The sequence below is a fragment of the Taeniopygia guttata genome, chromosome 4A, assembly GCF_048771995.1.
Source record: "Taeniopygia guttata chromosome 4A, bTaeGut7.mat, whole genome shotgun sequence".
NCBI classification, from domain to species: domain Eukaryota; kingdom Metazoa; phylum Chordata; class Aves; order Passeriformes; family Estrildidae; genus Taeniopygia; species Taeniopygia guttata.
Window position 1 is genome coordinate 18260365 of NC_133029.1, and position 14747 is coordinate 18275111.

At 57.9% G+C, this 14747-nt stretch overlaps 1 protein-coding gene across 5 annotated transcripts in view; it reads left to right on the top strand.

The window, feature by feature from the left end:
- Positions 1–14747, top strand: part of FRMPD3 (FERM and PDZ domain containing 3) — a 62908-nt gene that overhangs the window by 28876 nt on the left and 19285 nt on the right. For 3 of the 5 annotated variants that reach the window (XR_012056067.1, XR_012056068.1, XM_030272307.4), the window contains exons 2-12: positions 1552–1714; positions 1955–2057; positions 2416–2461; positions 3561–3665; positions 4691–4798; positions 5884–6015; positions 7270–7389; positions 7513–7649; positions 8428–8551; positions 9127–9216; positions 10586–10765. Coding sequence is in view for 3 of the 5 variants with exons in the window: in XM_030272307.4 (XP_030128167.4) it covers positions 1564–1714; positions 1955–2057; positions 2416–2461; positions 3561–3665; positions 4691–4798; positions 5884–6015; positions 7270–7389; positions 7513–7649; positions 8428–8551; positions 9127–9216; positions 10586–10765 (1296 nt within the window). In the remaining 2 variants the exon portion in view is untranslated. Of the gene's footprint in view, positions 1–1551; positions 1715–1912; positions 2058–2415; positions 2462–3560; positions 3666–4690; positions 4799–5883; positions 6016–7269; positions 7390–7512; positions 7650–8427; positions 8552–9126; positions 9217–10585; positions 10766–14747 lie in introns of those variants that run through there. The other 2 variants (XM_072929272.1, XM_030272308.4) reach the window with 2 other exon arrangements.

Sequence of the window (14747 nt, forward strand, 5' to 3'; positions counted from 1 at the left end):
CTGCTCCTCACTGCTCCTCACTGCTCCTCACTGCTCCTCACTGCTCCTCACTGCTCCTCACTGCTCCTCACTGCCCCTCACTGCCCCTCACTGCTCCTCACTGCTCCTCACTGCCCCTCACTGCCCCTCACTGCTCCTCACTGCTCCTCACTGCTCCTCACTGCTCCTCACTGCTCCTCACTGCTCCTCACTGCCCCTCACTGCTCCTCACTGCTCCCTTCCCAGGCCTCGCTGTTTGCTTCTCCAGCCCTGTGCCGCTGCATGCAGAGGGGAAAGCCACGAGCACCCATCCAGCTGGGTGCTGGCAATGGGTCACCCGGCTGTGGTGACATCCCATTGTCACAGAGCGGCTCACCCATGGCCAGCGCTGTATCCCTGACCCTGGGCAGACTCACCTGTGCTCAGAGCTCTCCTGGCTCCCGTGGCAGACACCACATCCTCCCGTAGAGGGGTTTGGGTGGTTACCTGGGGATCAGGCTTGCACAGGGCTGACCGTGATGTCCTCAAGCCCTAAGCTGTGTGTGCTGGTGTGGAGCTGCCAGGAGCTCCTGTCCCCTGCAGCCCCACGTGCTGTCCCTCTTGGCGCTGCAGCAGGTGCCAAACGCAGCGCTGGGAGCAGGTGGGGGTGTCAGAAGTGCAGCCAGGTAACATTAGATGGATGATGCATCAAATCCTAAACTGATAAGAGATGGAACGATTGGTGTGTTGTCAAAAGGCCGGGAAGGATCTTTCTTAAATAGACTAAATAGTCTGGACAGGAACAAGCAAAGAGCAGCACAGAAACAAGAGCAGGTTCACCACTTCATTTTTCTGGCTGGGCTGTGCCTGTTGCCATCTGTGCTGTGATCTGTGGCCATCCCCTGGTGCTGGGATTGCTCCCCCATGGCAGGCTCACAGCCTGGAGCCACGGCTGGCATTGCTCCGGGATGCCTGGGGCAGCTTTGACATGACCTTGCCCTGGGCTGGATCTTCCCATCTTCTGGTTGTCTCCACTCCAAGGGGTCCCTGGGCTGCTGGTAGAGATTTGGCTGGAGTAGCACAGCTGAGCCTGCCTTAATCCCAGTTTTTAAACTGGCTAAAGTTGTTTTCACTTATCTCTGATCCTGTTGAGCTGTGTTTCACAGTGAGAATAAGCCAGCCCTGGGGTTTGCTCTTAAAGCTCTGCAGAATGGCAGGGAGAACTCTCAGTGCCAGGGCTGCTGTCTCCCCTGACCCTCAGGGAGTGGCCAGAGCCACACCACCAGTAGTTTACCCCACACACATCTCCCATGGGGCAGGGTGGGACAGTGAGGAGCTGGGAGAGGATGGTGATTTACCCCTGTGTGGCATCCCCATGAGTGTCCCCTGCCTGAGCTGCTGGTGCTGTGGCAGGGTCGGGCACTGAGCAGCACGGCTCTGCACGGGAGGACGGGGCTGTGGCCGGCCCAGGAATGGACTGGGAGTGCTGGGAGTGCTGCAGGGGCAGTGGGGCTGCCCTGCAGCTCGGGGGGCTCGGTGTGGGGGGCAGGGCTGCACGGAGGGGCGCGTCCCAGCCTGTCCCTGTGCTTGCAGCGCAGCCATGTGATGCCGGAGGAGCGCGGGGGCGATGATATGGAATGTGGGCAGCTGCCTTCGGACACGCTCCGACAGGTGACGGTCCAGCGCCACCCCCTCTACGGATTCGGCTTTGTGGCTGGCAGCGAGAGGCCCGTGGTGGTGCGGTCGGTGGCAGCAGGTAGGGTGTGCGGGTGGTCCTGGCACAGCTGCAGCGTGCCAGGAAACACAGCGGTGCTCCCCCTGGTAGGACCCCTCCCTGGGCTCCTGTCCTCTCCCGTCCCCTCTGGCGGGCCTGCAGGGTGTCCTCCACAGCCACATACGTGGGCAAATGCTTTGGGGATGCTTGGGACCCTCCTGCTTCCCCTCCACCCCACAGCTCCGGGACGCCTGGGTTGGCCCTGACCCTCTCTCCTGGCAGGCGGCCCCTCTGAGGATAAACTCCTGCCAGGAGACCAGATCTTGGCCATCAACGATGAGGATGTGAGTGAAGCCCCCAGAGAGAGAGTCATCGAGCTTGTCAGGTGAGGACAACACTTGTCCCTCATCGCCTCTGGGGAGGGCCTCATGCCAGGCTGCTGTGCCTGTACCCAAGCCTTGCAGGGTCAGTGCACACCCACGTCACCAGTGGTCACTGCTGGGGTGGGGAATTCTCAGCCTCAGCAGGGGGAGAGCCTTGCAGCAAGTGCCATAGCCCTTCCCAGCTGGCCAAGAAGTGGGAAAGAATCCACAGCCATGTTGTCAAGCACCCCAAGGAGCCCACAAAGATCCCAACCACCACTGGGCTGGGAAGGGTGGGGTGTGCTCTCAGTAGCCAGTTGCGCATGTTGAGGTCCATCACCATAAGGTCCCATCCATCTTCATTTCTCCTTTCTGTCACAGGAAGGCCAAGGACTTCATCATCCTCACGGTCCTGCACACCCACCAGGTGAGACTGGCAGGGCCGTGGCCAGCTCCAGGGCAGCCAGGACAGGGCTGAAAAGCCCTTCTGGAAACCAAGGCAGGGTCCCTGGAGACCCTGGGAGACCAGTCAGGCAGCTCAACTGATTTGTTGGACCCATGTCCCACCACCCCATGGCTCTTCCAAGCTGTGAGGTCTGAGAGCTGCCACGGCCCCGCGCAGCCATCTCCCCATCCTTGCCACCAGGAGGGAGGGAGGAAAATATTCCCAAACCCATCTGGTTTGCTGATGTGTCGGATGGGGTAACCCATCGTGCTAGAGGTGCCAGGGAGGGGTCGCTGCTGGCTCGGGAGTCCCTGCGGGGCTGGGAGGGGCTGGAGATGCTGTGGGCACCAGCAGCGATGGGGCTCTGGGGCTCGGCGCCCTTGGCACTGTGGCATTCCGAACTGTCACACCAGAGGCACCGTTTGTGCTTCCCGAGTCTTTGATGACAGGAAGGAAGTGTGAGAGCACAGGGGAGCTCTCAGATGCCCCCACCCAGCGCTGCTCTGTCAGGAGTGGGGGCGTGTGCCACACTCCAAAAACGCTTTTTTCCTCCTGGCCCGGACAGGCAGCTCAGCTGGTGCTGGCACCACCAGACACACACAGCTCTGTGGCACAACTGTCTCTGTGCTGGAGTGTGTGCAGGCACTGCCAGCAGAACATCCTGCAGGGATGCCCGGGGCTCCTGCCATCTCCCTGGGGCTGCAAACCCACATCCAAGGGGTTCATCTCTCTCATCCAGCTGGTGCCAATGCCTCCAAGCAAGACCTGGCTGATACCTGCTGGAGCTCAGCCTGCACGAGGAGTGCCAGGCACAGGTGCTCACTGGGGTGCAGCCTCCCTGCCACACTGATGCTGCTGGTGTGACTTCAGGGGCTGCTGCTCGTGGTTCTGGCCCTGTCTGCAGTGCTGTGTAACCACAGCCAAGGGGATTTGCTTTCCACCCTCCCCATTTCGTGGTTTGCTGCCCACTCCCCATCATCACACTGGCTCCAGAGGGGTTTCCTCTGGGCCCCGTGTCTGCCTTTCCCCACACCATGGCTCCAAGGCTGGGTGGGTGATTTACCCAGTGCTCTCTTTCCAGTCCCCCAAATCTGCTTTCATCAGCGCAGCCAAGAAGGCGAAGCTAAGGTCCAACCCAGCCAAAGTCCGATTTTCTGAGCAGGTGACAGTCGGCGAGACAGACCCAGTAAGTGCTGCCCTGCCTTCCTCTGTGCTTCACCCCCTGAGGTGTCCCCAGGGCCACAGGGTGTGGGGTGGTTGGAGGCCACAGGGCTCCTCTTCCCTGATTTGGGCTCTGCAGGTGAGAGCAGCTGTCTGGCCTGGGGAGTCCCACAGGAAGATGCCCTTGGGCACAGTCAGTGTCTTGGGTCACTGCTGGGCGACTTTCTGTGGACATCCCTGTCCCTCTGAAGGAGCCCCAAAAACTGGCCTTAGAAACCTGGTCTCAGCTGAGTCCCCCTGAGCACCCAGGGGAGGCATCCAGGCAATGCCAGTGCCTGCTCTAAGGAAGATCTGTGGCTTCCAGCCCGATCCCAAAAGCTTTGGAGTGCCTCTATGTGGGGCAGGGTGACCAGGGCACTGCTGAATGGCTGTGGAAGCTGAAGAGTTCAGCCCAGTGCTTTTATCTCTTAATTGCAGAAAGGTTTTATTAACAACAAAACAAAACTGAAAAAAAAACAAAACCCTGTAAAGTGCTTCTAGCATGTTCTATTTTTAAGGAAAATCAATTAGGTAATTATCTGATTGAAAAGCTTCTCACCAAATAAAATCAGCCTTCTCCCAACTTCCTGCAGAGGGGATGTGCAGGGCTGAGGGGGGATAGGCTTGGGATGAGGTTCAGGAAAGGGGGATCAGCTCTGAGCCCCCCCAGCCATAGCTCCTGTCTGGGTCACCAGCTGGGGAGCGGGACAGGCTGCCAGGCACGGGCACTGCCATGTGCTGCACAGAGCCAGGTGCTCTGTGCCCACTGCAGCTGCTGGAGCTGAGGAGGTGAAGCTGTCAGGCAGCTCTGAATCGCCTCAGCTCTGCGCTGCTTGATGGCTCAACAGAATGCTGGGCTTTCAGGGGAAATGTGCCTCTTAGCACAAAAGCCCGGAGCAGCAGAGGATGCCACGAGTGCTCCATCACTGACACTCTCTCTCCCCACCCTTCCTCTGCCTCTCTGTGCCCCCCACCCTCCTCGCCTCCCCCTTTGCTGGCCCCACATGCCAGGACATGTTGAAGAAAGAAGCTCTCCTCCTCATTCCCAACGTGCTGAAGGTTTTCCTGGAGAACGGGCAGATCAAATCCTTCACCTTCGATGGCCGAACCACTGTGAAGGTGAGCCCCTCTGCTGCCCCCACAGCACCATGACGCTCCTCTCCTCCCACCTGCCCAATCCATTTTTCCTCTCCTGCTTCCCGAGCACGAACAGCAGCGCTGGGCTGGCTGCGAGCCGCTCTGGCATGATGGATGGCCCGTCTGCTCCCCAGGCAGCACGCTCTGCAGCTGGCAGGTGTGGGAACCCAGGGCTTATCTCTGGCTGCCCTGGCAGGTCTGGGACCCTGGCAGGGGTCAGGAACCCCCTGGACAGAGCCCCCAGAGACACTGTCTGTGATCTCTGTCCATGGAAAAGAGTTTTCAGTCTTACAGGGTGAATTACAAGCTTTGAGTGTTTGATAAAAGTAATAATTAAGTGTGACACAGGTGCAAAAGTAAAATTTTAGGATTCTAGATAAGGGCCCAAAGGGGACAAGATGGAGGAAATTGGGTGTGCCTTGTCCTTTTTCTCCTTCTTCATGCCCTCCATGTTTCACTGTGCTGTTGGCATTTTTCTGTTGGTTCTGGCTGGGCACACACTGTCCAACGTAGGTGACAGATGTTGGCACGTTATTGTAAATCCAGCACAGGTAGTTTGTGGTATTTAATGTTTGTACCATCCCACTGAGGGCAGAGCCCCACACGCTGCCCTGCAGGACAGAGCTGCTGCAGGGCAGCAGAACATGTTAGAGATAAACAGAATAAACAACCTTGAAACCAGCACAGACAAATTATGGCTTCTGCTTTGGCAGCGGGGCTGAAACACAGAGACTTTCTACAATCTCGGAATCACCAATACCCACAGATTCCAACAGCAGGGACGGGGCTTTTCTGGCTCTGCCTCTCCTGCCTTCTCTCCTTGCTGTCAGCCTGCCCTCCAGCCAGGCTGGGTCTCCTGCCATCCCCCTGCCAGGGGCCAGCTCCCTCAGCACTGCCGGGGGTTACCCCGGTGCTGGCTCTGCCTGCTGGTCACCTCCCGCTGCAGGGTCACTGCACCACCCTGTGCACCCGCTCCGCCTCCTCCTGGCACGGCTCTCAGTGAGGTCCCAGCTCCCCTCGGGGAGTAGCCAGTGCCTGGCACCCAAGCCTGTCCGTGGCGTTTGCAGGACGTGATGGTGACGTTGCAGGACCGCCTGTCGCTGAGACACATCGAGCACTTTGCCCTGGTCCTGGAGTATTCCAGCCCGGAGCAGAGCCACCGCTTCCTGCTGCTCCAGGACAAGCAGCCGCTGGCCCACGTAAGCTGCTGGGCGTGGGAGGGTGCTGGGATGGCCGAGGTGAGGGGCTGGGCACAGAGAGCCTCCTCTGCCCCCAGCGAGGGCTTGGCTGCTGTGGGCACACGGTTTGTGGGCACGGGGATGGGGCTGTGGCCCAGCCTCACCCCCATGGGTCCAGCTGTGAAAAGCAGGGGAGCAGCACTGACAGCACTGAGCCATGGAGTGCCCAGGGGCACTGAGCAACCCCCAAAGGGAGCAGGGGGCACACAGTGCAATGCAGGAACAGGAGGGAATGGAAGCTGGGCTGAAGAACAAGAGAGGCTGACACTTGCAGCCTTCTGAGGTGTTCTGGTGTTACTCTGTATGGACACCTGAAGCCTTCTGAAGTGGTCTGTGTTACTCTGCATGGGCAGATGCTTGAAGCCTTCTGAAATTTTGTGATGATACTTTGTGTATTGTGGCCACCTCAAATGGGATGTGCTCTAACAGGCTGGGTGATGCTCTCCCTCTCTCAGCCCCTAAACTATCAGGCTAGCCCAGAGGTACAAGGCCTTGAGGGAGGAACATCAGGAGATGGGCAAAGATTCAGAAGAGACTCTAACCCCGATGTGGTTGTCCAGCTTCTTTATTCCACGAGATATCTGGGGGGAAAGAGAGGGGGAAAGAGAGCGAACAGGAAAGGTCAGGGGCTTATCTGGGCTCTGGACAGGGAGGGCTCTTCTGGCTCTCCGCCAACCACATCAGGGCAGGAAGAGGGGACCAGGCTTATCTGGTCAGAGTCACAGGGTCCCGGGGAATGGGGGAAAGCATGGCCCGAGCCCACTGTAACAGCTGGGGTTGTGCTGTGGGGTGGCACAGCCTTTCCTTGCCTCTGGCATGGTCCTGCAGGCTCAGGGGTGAAAAGAGTGGCCAAAGAGGGAGACAGTCAGGGTTTTATCCATCCCACACTGCCAGCATCATGGAGCTGCTCTGTGCTCCAGCCTGGGCAGCTGCAGACAGCACTTACGAGTATCCTTAGCTGGGAGAGCCAATAAGCTGGCACTGCACAGAAGCAGGGATCAAATGGGGATCGTGGAGCAAACATTAGCCTAAGTGGCATACATCCTACAGCACCAGGCAAAGCTGTCACACCAAGGAAGGCTGGGACGTTGCCGGGATGAAAGGTGGTGCGTGGAGGAGAGAAATGAAATATAATGCCGGATGAGAGGAGAGGGCATCTCGTGCCCTGCAGCCAATGGTTCCTGGGCTCACTGTTCCCCTCTGCTCCTGCCACAGGTTGTGCAAAGAACACACTACCACGGCATGAGATGCCTCTTCCGTGTGAGCTTCTTCCCCAAGGACCCAGTGGAGCTGCTGCGCCGGGACCCTGCAGCTTTCGAGTACCTGTACATCCAGGTAGGGACTGGGAGCTGCTGGAGCTCATGGCCCACACGTCTGCCAGGACTGGGCCCTGTGGCAGCACCCCTCAGGTGGCAGTGCCCTGTCCCTGCCTGAGGACACCTCTTCTCCCTTCTGCAGAGCCGCAACGATGTGATCAGAGAGCGCTTCGGCACAGACCCCAAGCCCGAGATGCTGCTGGGGCTGGCTGCCCTCCACATCTACATCACTGTCTCAGCCACCCGCCCCAGCCAGAAGGTCTCCCTCAAGAATGTGGAGTGAGTCCTCCTCCCTGTCCCCAGGCTTCCACACAGCCCTCCTTTGTTGTCCCTTCCCTGTGTCCCTGTGTCACTGCAATGTTTTGGGGTACAAACGTGAGATGCTGTGAGAGACCCCCAGGCTGGGTGGTGGCTCAGGGGCTTGGCAGCGGTGACAGCCAGCCCCTGGTCACACCGTGGGGCTGTGTAAGACCCCCTCACACTGACATGCAGCAGCCAGGGCTGGGGACATTTGCTGCCAGCCCGGGATCATTTCCACGGGAACCCAGGCTGATTTTCTGCCTGCATCCAAGGCAAGGAGAAGGCTCTGTGGCTGTGTCATCTCAGCCTGTCACCAAGCACTGGCTCAGCCCTCCTCTGGCTCCTAGGGGACCTAAACCCATACCCAGCCTATCTGTGCAGCTGGCCTTGCCCAGCTGGCACAGGGAGGAAGCAGAGAGGGATCACCCCGAGAGGACCCCAAAAGAGGTTTGGGAATTTGCCCTAAGCTTACACGAAGGTGAGTGGGAGCCGGGGTCTGCTGCAGAGCATGGCACTGCTGCTCCCCAGGCTGAAGCTGGTAGCTGTGTCACCAGCCTGGTGACATCCCAGCTCTGTCCCCACCCCCTTGGGGACCCGAGCTGGGGGCTGCTGCTGCCCGGGCTGTGGTGCCAAGGAAGCGCTGGTGTGTCTCCAGCTCCTCTGAAACAGGAGGATGCTCTGGGGCAGTTTTCTGTCCCCCTCTGCTCTCTGGCAGTGTCTCTGGCCTAGTGGCTCATGCAGGCTTCCCTCCCCACAGGAAGGAGTGGGGCCTGGAGCCCTTCCTGCCCCCCTCGCTCCTGCAGCTCATCAAAGAGAAGAGCCTCAGGAAATCCCTCTCGCAGCAGCTCAAAGCCCACCAGCACCAGCCTGGCGGCACCAAGGTGAGCCCAGACCAGCCCTGCCCTCCACCCCAGCCTGCTGTCCCCAGCTCCTCGGGGACCCTGGGATGGGAGATAAACCCCAGACAGCCAGGTAGACACTCTCCTGAATCCCAGCTCAAGAGCTGATGTGGATTGCAGGGAGTGCAGTGAGGATCAGGGCTGAGCTCAGCTGAGGCTTGGCTGAAGTGGCACCATCAGCTCATGTTATCGCTGCTTCTGGGCTTGGAAAGCTCTGGAGGCTGCGGCTGAGCCATCCCTCGGTCCCTGCAGCCTTCACTGCTCCCCAGGGAGGGAGGGAGGGAGGGAGGCTTGTACACCTCAGGGGGGTTATACATCAAGCACTGGGGCTCCTTCCTGCTCTGCCTCTGCTCTGAGCTACCTCCCAACAGCTGCCAGGATGGCAGGGGAGTGGAACCTGCCCTCACCCACCACTCAGACTCGCTGCCAGCACAGCCCGTGCCCGGAGCTGCCTCACAACGTGCTGTGCACCCCTACCAGAGAGCCCCCAGGTCTGCCCCAGCCTCTGCATCTCTCCCTCTGTGCTCACAGTGACCACCTGGGTGCTGTTTTGTCAGGTCTCCACAGCCCAGGCAAAGCTGCAGTACCTGAGGATCCTGAACGAGCTGCCGACCTTCGCTGGGGTTCTCTTCAACACGGTGGGACTGGTACGGTAATTCAGGCTGGGCTGGCAGGTGCCTGCTCCAGAGTGTGTGCTGGGGGAGCCAGGGACACGTGGCTCCCACAAAAATCACTTCCCTCGGTCTCTAGCTCTGCCCTGCGAGCTCCAAGCCCACCCAGAGAGCCTCGGAGCCTCTGCTGTCAGCAGGGTGTGTCCTCAGCTCTGCAGGGTCAGGATCTGCTCTGCTCCTGCCAGCCTGTGAGGCAGCAAGATGACCTGCTCCGTGGAGCTGGGGGAGTTTCAGATGTGTGTTTGTAGCTCGATCGTGCCCTGGCACATCCCTCCATCCATCCTGGAGGGGGGCAGCTCCTGGCAAAGGCCACTGTGTTCCTGCTTGCCCACAACTGGGCTCGCTGCCCTGTCACAGGTGCTGCAGCCTGGTCACTGCCACAGTGATCCTGCATCTCCACTGCCCACCCAAACCACCTCAGCAGGAGGAGAGCCACCAGCCCAAACAGGACCCACAAAGGCTCCCCACTGCCTGGCTCACCCTTTCGTCCCTCTCATCCACCTCCTACCCAGAGGTCCCCATCTAGGTGTCACCTCTCTGCCATCCTTCCATTTACGCATCCTTCCTTCCACCCACCTGTGGTCTCAGCGCTTCCCTGGCTTTCAGTGCTTTGCCTGCTGGGTTCCTTCTCTGGCAGCCTTTGGTCTGCTCTGCCCCTCAGCTCACAGCTCAAAGGGCTGCCTGCAGGAAACCAGTGCAGGCACAACCTCGCAGTGTCTGCTTGGTGCCACAGCATTGCAGTCAGAGCCTGCCCCTGGCACTGCCTGAGTAGACAGCATTTTTTATCTCTGGCACCAAAGCAATGCTTCTGAGCCAGCCTGTGAGTTGAACTGTGTTGAAGTGGTAAAAAGTATTCCCTTATTATCTTCTGCAACGGTCTGCCCAGCTCTTCTTTCCCTCCACACCTGACTCCTTTTAGACCAGAGCAAGAAACATCCTGATTTCCAGTTAAGGCTTTCTTCTTTTCTGGAATACATTCACTCCCTCCTTTGCTTCCTTCTCTCAGAGGCAATGTCAGATCAGACAGATTTGTAACACACTTACTTTAGTGCAGTGACCCCAGTGAGCCTGAATATTTCATGTGGACAGTCAGTTCAGAGCTTTACTCTTAAATAGCCTTGACATCCTGCACACCACTCCCAGCTCTGCAAAGGGGCTCAGGGGGGCAGGCTGGGGCACCAGCCTTACCTACTGCTCTACAAAAGCCATCCTGGAGCTGACCAGGCTGCCAGCATTGAGGCTTGGCCCCATGGGGAGAGCCAGGTGCAGCCTGTGCCACGCCAGGGTGGGTTTGTTCAGCCCTGCCTGTCTGTCTCCTTCTCTCTCCATGTGCCTGTGCCACCAGGACGAGAAGCAGGCAGCCACCACCCTGCTGGTGGGACCCCGGCACGGCATCAGCCACGTCATTGACCTGAAGACCAACCTCACCACGGTGCTGTCAGAGTTCAGCAAGGTCAGCAAGATCCAGCTGTTCAGGGAGAACCAGGGGGTGGCCCGGGTGGAGACGAGCATCCTGGATGCCAAGGTAGGCATGGGTGCCGTGGAGATGAGGCTGGGGGGTTGGGGCCAGCCTTTGAGGGGATTCATGTCACAGCTGTGTGCTGGAGAATCTGCTTGGGGGTTCCCAGAGACTCCAAAACCCCTTTCCCACCAGGGTCTGCAGCATCTCCCCTGCTGGCCTGACTTCTTGTGCCACACAGGCAGGGGTGGCTGCTGAGGGCCACAAGGCAGGCACGGTGGCCCTCTGGCCATGACCCGAACACCTCCCTAATGGTTCCAGCAGGATCCTCGGGGCAGATGGGGCTGACACAGGCCAGGCAGGTAGCAGGACGTTTTGGAGGCAGGACAGCACCTCACCTCTGCTCAGGGCTGGAGAGGAGTAGTACATGGCCATAGCTGGGCTGGGTGCAGACACTGGAGGGGACTGGGAGGTTTCATGCATTAGCAGCACTTGTGGAACTTGCCAAGCCGGGCAGGATTGTGGAATGAAGTGGAAATGATGGGAAGGAGGTGTTGGGCTCAGTGTGAGCACAGATGGCTGTGTGTCCCTGGCCCAGTAGCCACCCCCTTGCCAGCTGCCCTTCAGCCCCCAGAGCACCCCTTGGAATGCCCTCCTGAGCCCCGTGTGTTGTCACCCCCATCTCCTGCTGCTGTTGTGTAGTGCAGTGCTGGTTCTGATAGTCAATCTCTGTGGTCAGCCCCTGCCTCCCCTCCTCATGGGTTCCAAACCCTCCAAGAAAAGTGTCAGCAGCACAGTAAGATCTTTATTTCCTTCTTTGGTGCTGGTGCAGCAGCCACAAGGTCCTAAAGAGAACTTCCCTTGGCCTTTGGTCAGGTTTTTAACAAGCTGGGACATGGCCCTGACAGACCCAAAGGCAGATAGTTGTGTGTGTCCCCAGGGCACCCTTGGTGTCACCACCTCCCTGCCCCACGGGGAAGGACAGCTGAGAGGCAGAGATCTCACAGGTAAATGGCAAGTCTTCTCCTCTCCTCTGACTGTGAATTCAACAGGACAGAGTGAGGACTGAGTTTGGAGTGAATCAGTCAGGAGCAGTACTTGGCAGAGGCTGTCTGGCACAGTGGGGTCAGGACTCTGTGGGGCAGGGAGGTGCTGCTGCACAAGCCCTCTGAGCCCTTGGCTGTGGGTCAGCTTTCCTGCCCCTGCATTCATCCCTTTTCCCCCCAGACTGATGGAGCTGAGCTTTGCCAGCTGTCTCTGTGTTCCATCTCCTGCAAGGTCTCAAAGCCCTCTCTGCAGCCCTTTCTTTGCACAGTCTCACAGCTGTAATCCTGGTGCATTTTTGTAGGATTCTCCTGCTGCCTCCTGTCCTGGTGGATTTTAGCACTGTCTCCCACCCAGCTCATTAATTCCTGCAAGTCTGTTTTCCTGCTGCCACTGTGCCTGATCCAGCAGCTCTGCTAACCTGCAGTAACACTCCAGTAACCTCTGCCAGAGCTGTGCTAATCCTCATCCCCTCTGCTTCAGCTCTCCCCTCCACAGCCTCATCGACAAAGCCCTATTTTTGCATTCCCAATCCAAGTGGGTATTTGGTCAGCTGTAACATTTCTAACATTCCCTCTTCTGCATCCCACCGAGGTCAGTTGTTGTGCAGTTAAAGCCTTGGTGTCCTGCTGTGTCTGTTCTAACCCTTCAAAGCCCTCACCCTCCCCTGCTGCAGCATGGAGAGGTGGAAGCCCTCCTTGCCGAGCCCCTCGGGCTGCCTGGGCTGTGCAGGAATCCATCCATTTACTCCTTACAGAGCAGGAATAACCAGGGGCTGCACCAGAGTAACCCTGCAGGTTCCTCCTGCTGCCCACGCCCCTTGGATTTGTGTGCATAAATCACCACATTAACACATCAATAACAGGCTGCTCATGACCCTGTTACTGCTCGTGGCTCACTGTGGGTGCTCTGAGCATGGCTGTCCCCATTGTCACCATGGCACTGAGCTCTGGGGGTGCTGCTGCCCTCCTCTCCCTGCTGTGGCAGAGAGCACTGTCCCCCCACACACTGGCCACAGCAGGGACAGATGCTCTGGAGGCTTGGGTGCTGCTGGCACCCATCCACTCTAAATTAGGTGGCAATTCCCACGCAGCTTGGCCACAGCTCCTGCAGCGCTGCTCCCCACAGCCATTCCCCACTGCAGCAATCCACTCTGTGCCTCCCCCAGCCCTTTCCTGCTGCAGGAGCAGGCTGTTCCCTCTGACCCTGCTGTCCAGCCCCCCAAAGGCTGCAGAAAAGCCAACCCACTGGAGTAAGCCAGCTCACACACTTCCAGCGAGCACGGCCACATGCACGATGGCTTTATCTCCATGAGAAACTCCAGGCAGCTGCCTCTGGCCACCAAAAGCCCCTCTGCCTGCCTGGAATGGAGCAAGCATCCCATTTATGGCTCTCAGCGGGCTCCACAGCACCGTGCCAGGGCAGAGGCTGCTGTTATCTGTCTTCATTTAGCCATTATCCGAAGGGCTGGGTTTTAAAGGCAGAATGTTTGCTCCAAAATGAGGCATATGCTAATCCTACGCAGGACAGCGATGGATGAGGCAGGCTAAGAAAAGCAGGCAAAAAGATCATTACCTCACAGTGCTAATCTGCTCTCTACAATTATTCTATTGCACTGAACGTGTCACTGGCTAAAGCCCTAGGTTGCAAATCAATCAGTTTCTGCTGTGAGCTGCAAACCATTAGAGGGCTCAAAGCAGTGTCCTGACTGCTCTGGAGACCTGTCAAATCCATGTCACCCCTGGGAACCTGTCAGGGCTCCAGTGTAGGAGGGGATGTCCCCCTGGGCTATTTCACCCTGATGCCTGGCACTGCTGCTCTCGTGGGATGCTGGTGCTGGGGCAGCTCCCAGCCTGAATCTGTAGGAGGTGCTCGCTGAGTTACTGTGGAAACACAGATGGTCAATGATGGTTTAGGGTTTTGTGCAGAAAGACCATCTTGAATTTCTAAGTGTAGTTAAAATGAAGGGTAAAAAAGGGAGTCAGGTCATAGAGCAGCTCTCAGCTGGGAGGTCTGAACACCCTGACCAAACCAGCCAGTACAGTCCAGACACCCTTATCTGCTGCTGAGCTGCAACCACAGCCCAGACTCACCTGCCAGGAGGGGGCTGGGGGAGATTTTCAGGAAACAAACAGGCTTGAGGAGATCATAAACCATTTGCATTTATTTTGGGTGGAAAAGAAATACTGTTTGTCTTATGAATTATTCACTAGGTAGTTAATTGGTTTGTTTTGGCGCTTTTCCATCCTGGGCTTCAATTTCTGTTTAAAACAGCCTAGGGATACAAACCCTGGGCTGGTACCTCTGCCTTGCCTTCTTTAGATTTTTGCCACTGTGGCAAGAGGGGGGAAAATGCTGACAGAACCCCTCAGGGAGGAGCTACACAACCTCAGGACAGAAGAACAAAAACCTCCAGGCTCCGGCTACTGGTTCCAAGGATTTTTATTCCTTTGCAAGGTCTGTGAGAGCTGCAGGGAGGACAGGAGCAGATATTGTCTCAACAGTCACAGAAGGAGTGAGCAGTTCTGCTTGGGAATGCTGAGAAAGTTCCCAGTCTGCAGCTGGGAGCAGGATCACACATCCCCAGCTGCACTGCAGTGGTGCAGGTGGTCTTTCTGCAGGTTTCAGTGGTCATTCTCACCTGACAAATCCTCCTTGCTGCTGGGGCTGTAGCTCCTCTGTTCTTCCTCCTCATGTTTGGGCACTGATTCTGGAGCTCATACATTTGCTGGGGGCAGGGAGGTGGCACAAGGCGTCTCCTGTGATCTTTATGCATTAAGTGCATCTTGCCAGGTTCGGGGGTTCTACATCTCCCAGGGGCTTTCCCCTCCTGCTGGGACCAGCATTTGAGAGTGGCCAATGCTTCTGAGCCAGCTCAGATTCGAGCTTCAGGCATGCATCTCCCTTCCTCCCTGGTGCAGCCCTGCAAAGTGCTCCTGTACCTCCCAGTATCCCAGCAAGGACAATGTCAGCATCTCCTGCCTGGCTGTCAGAGCCCCGGCCT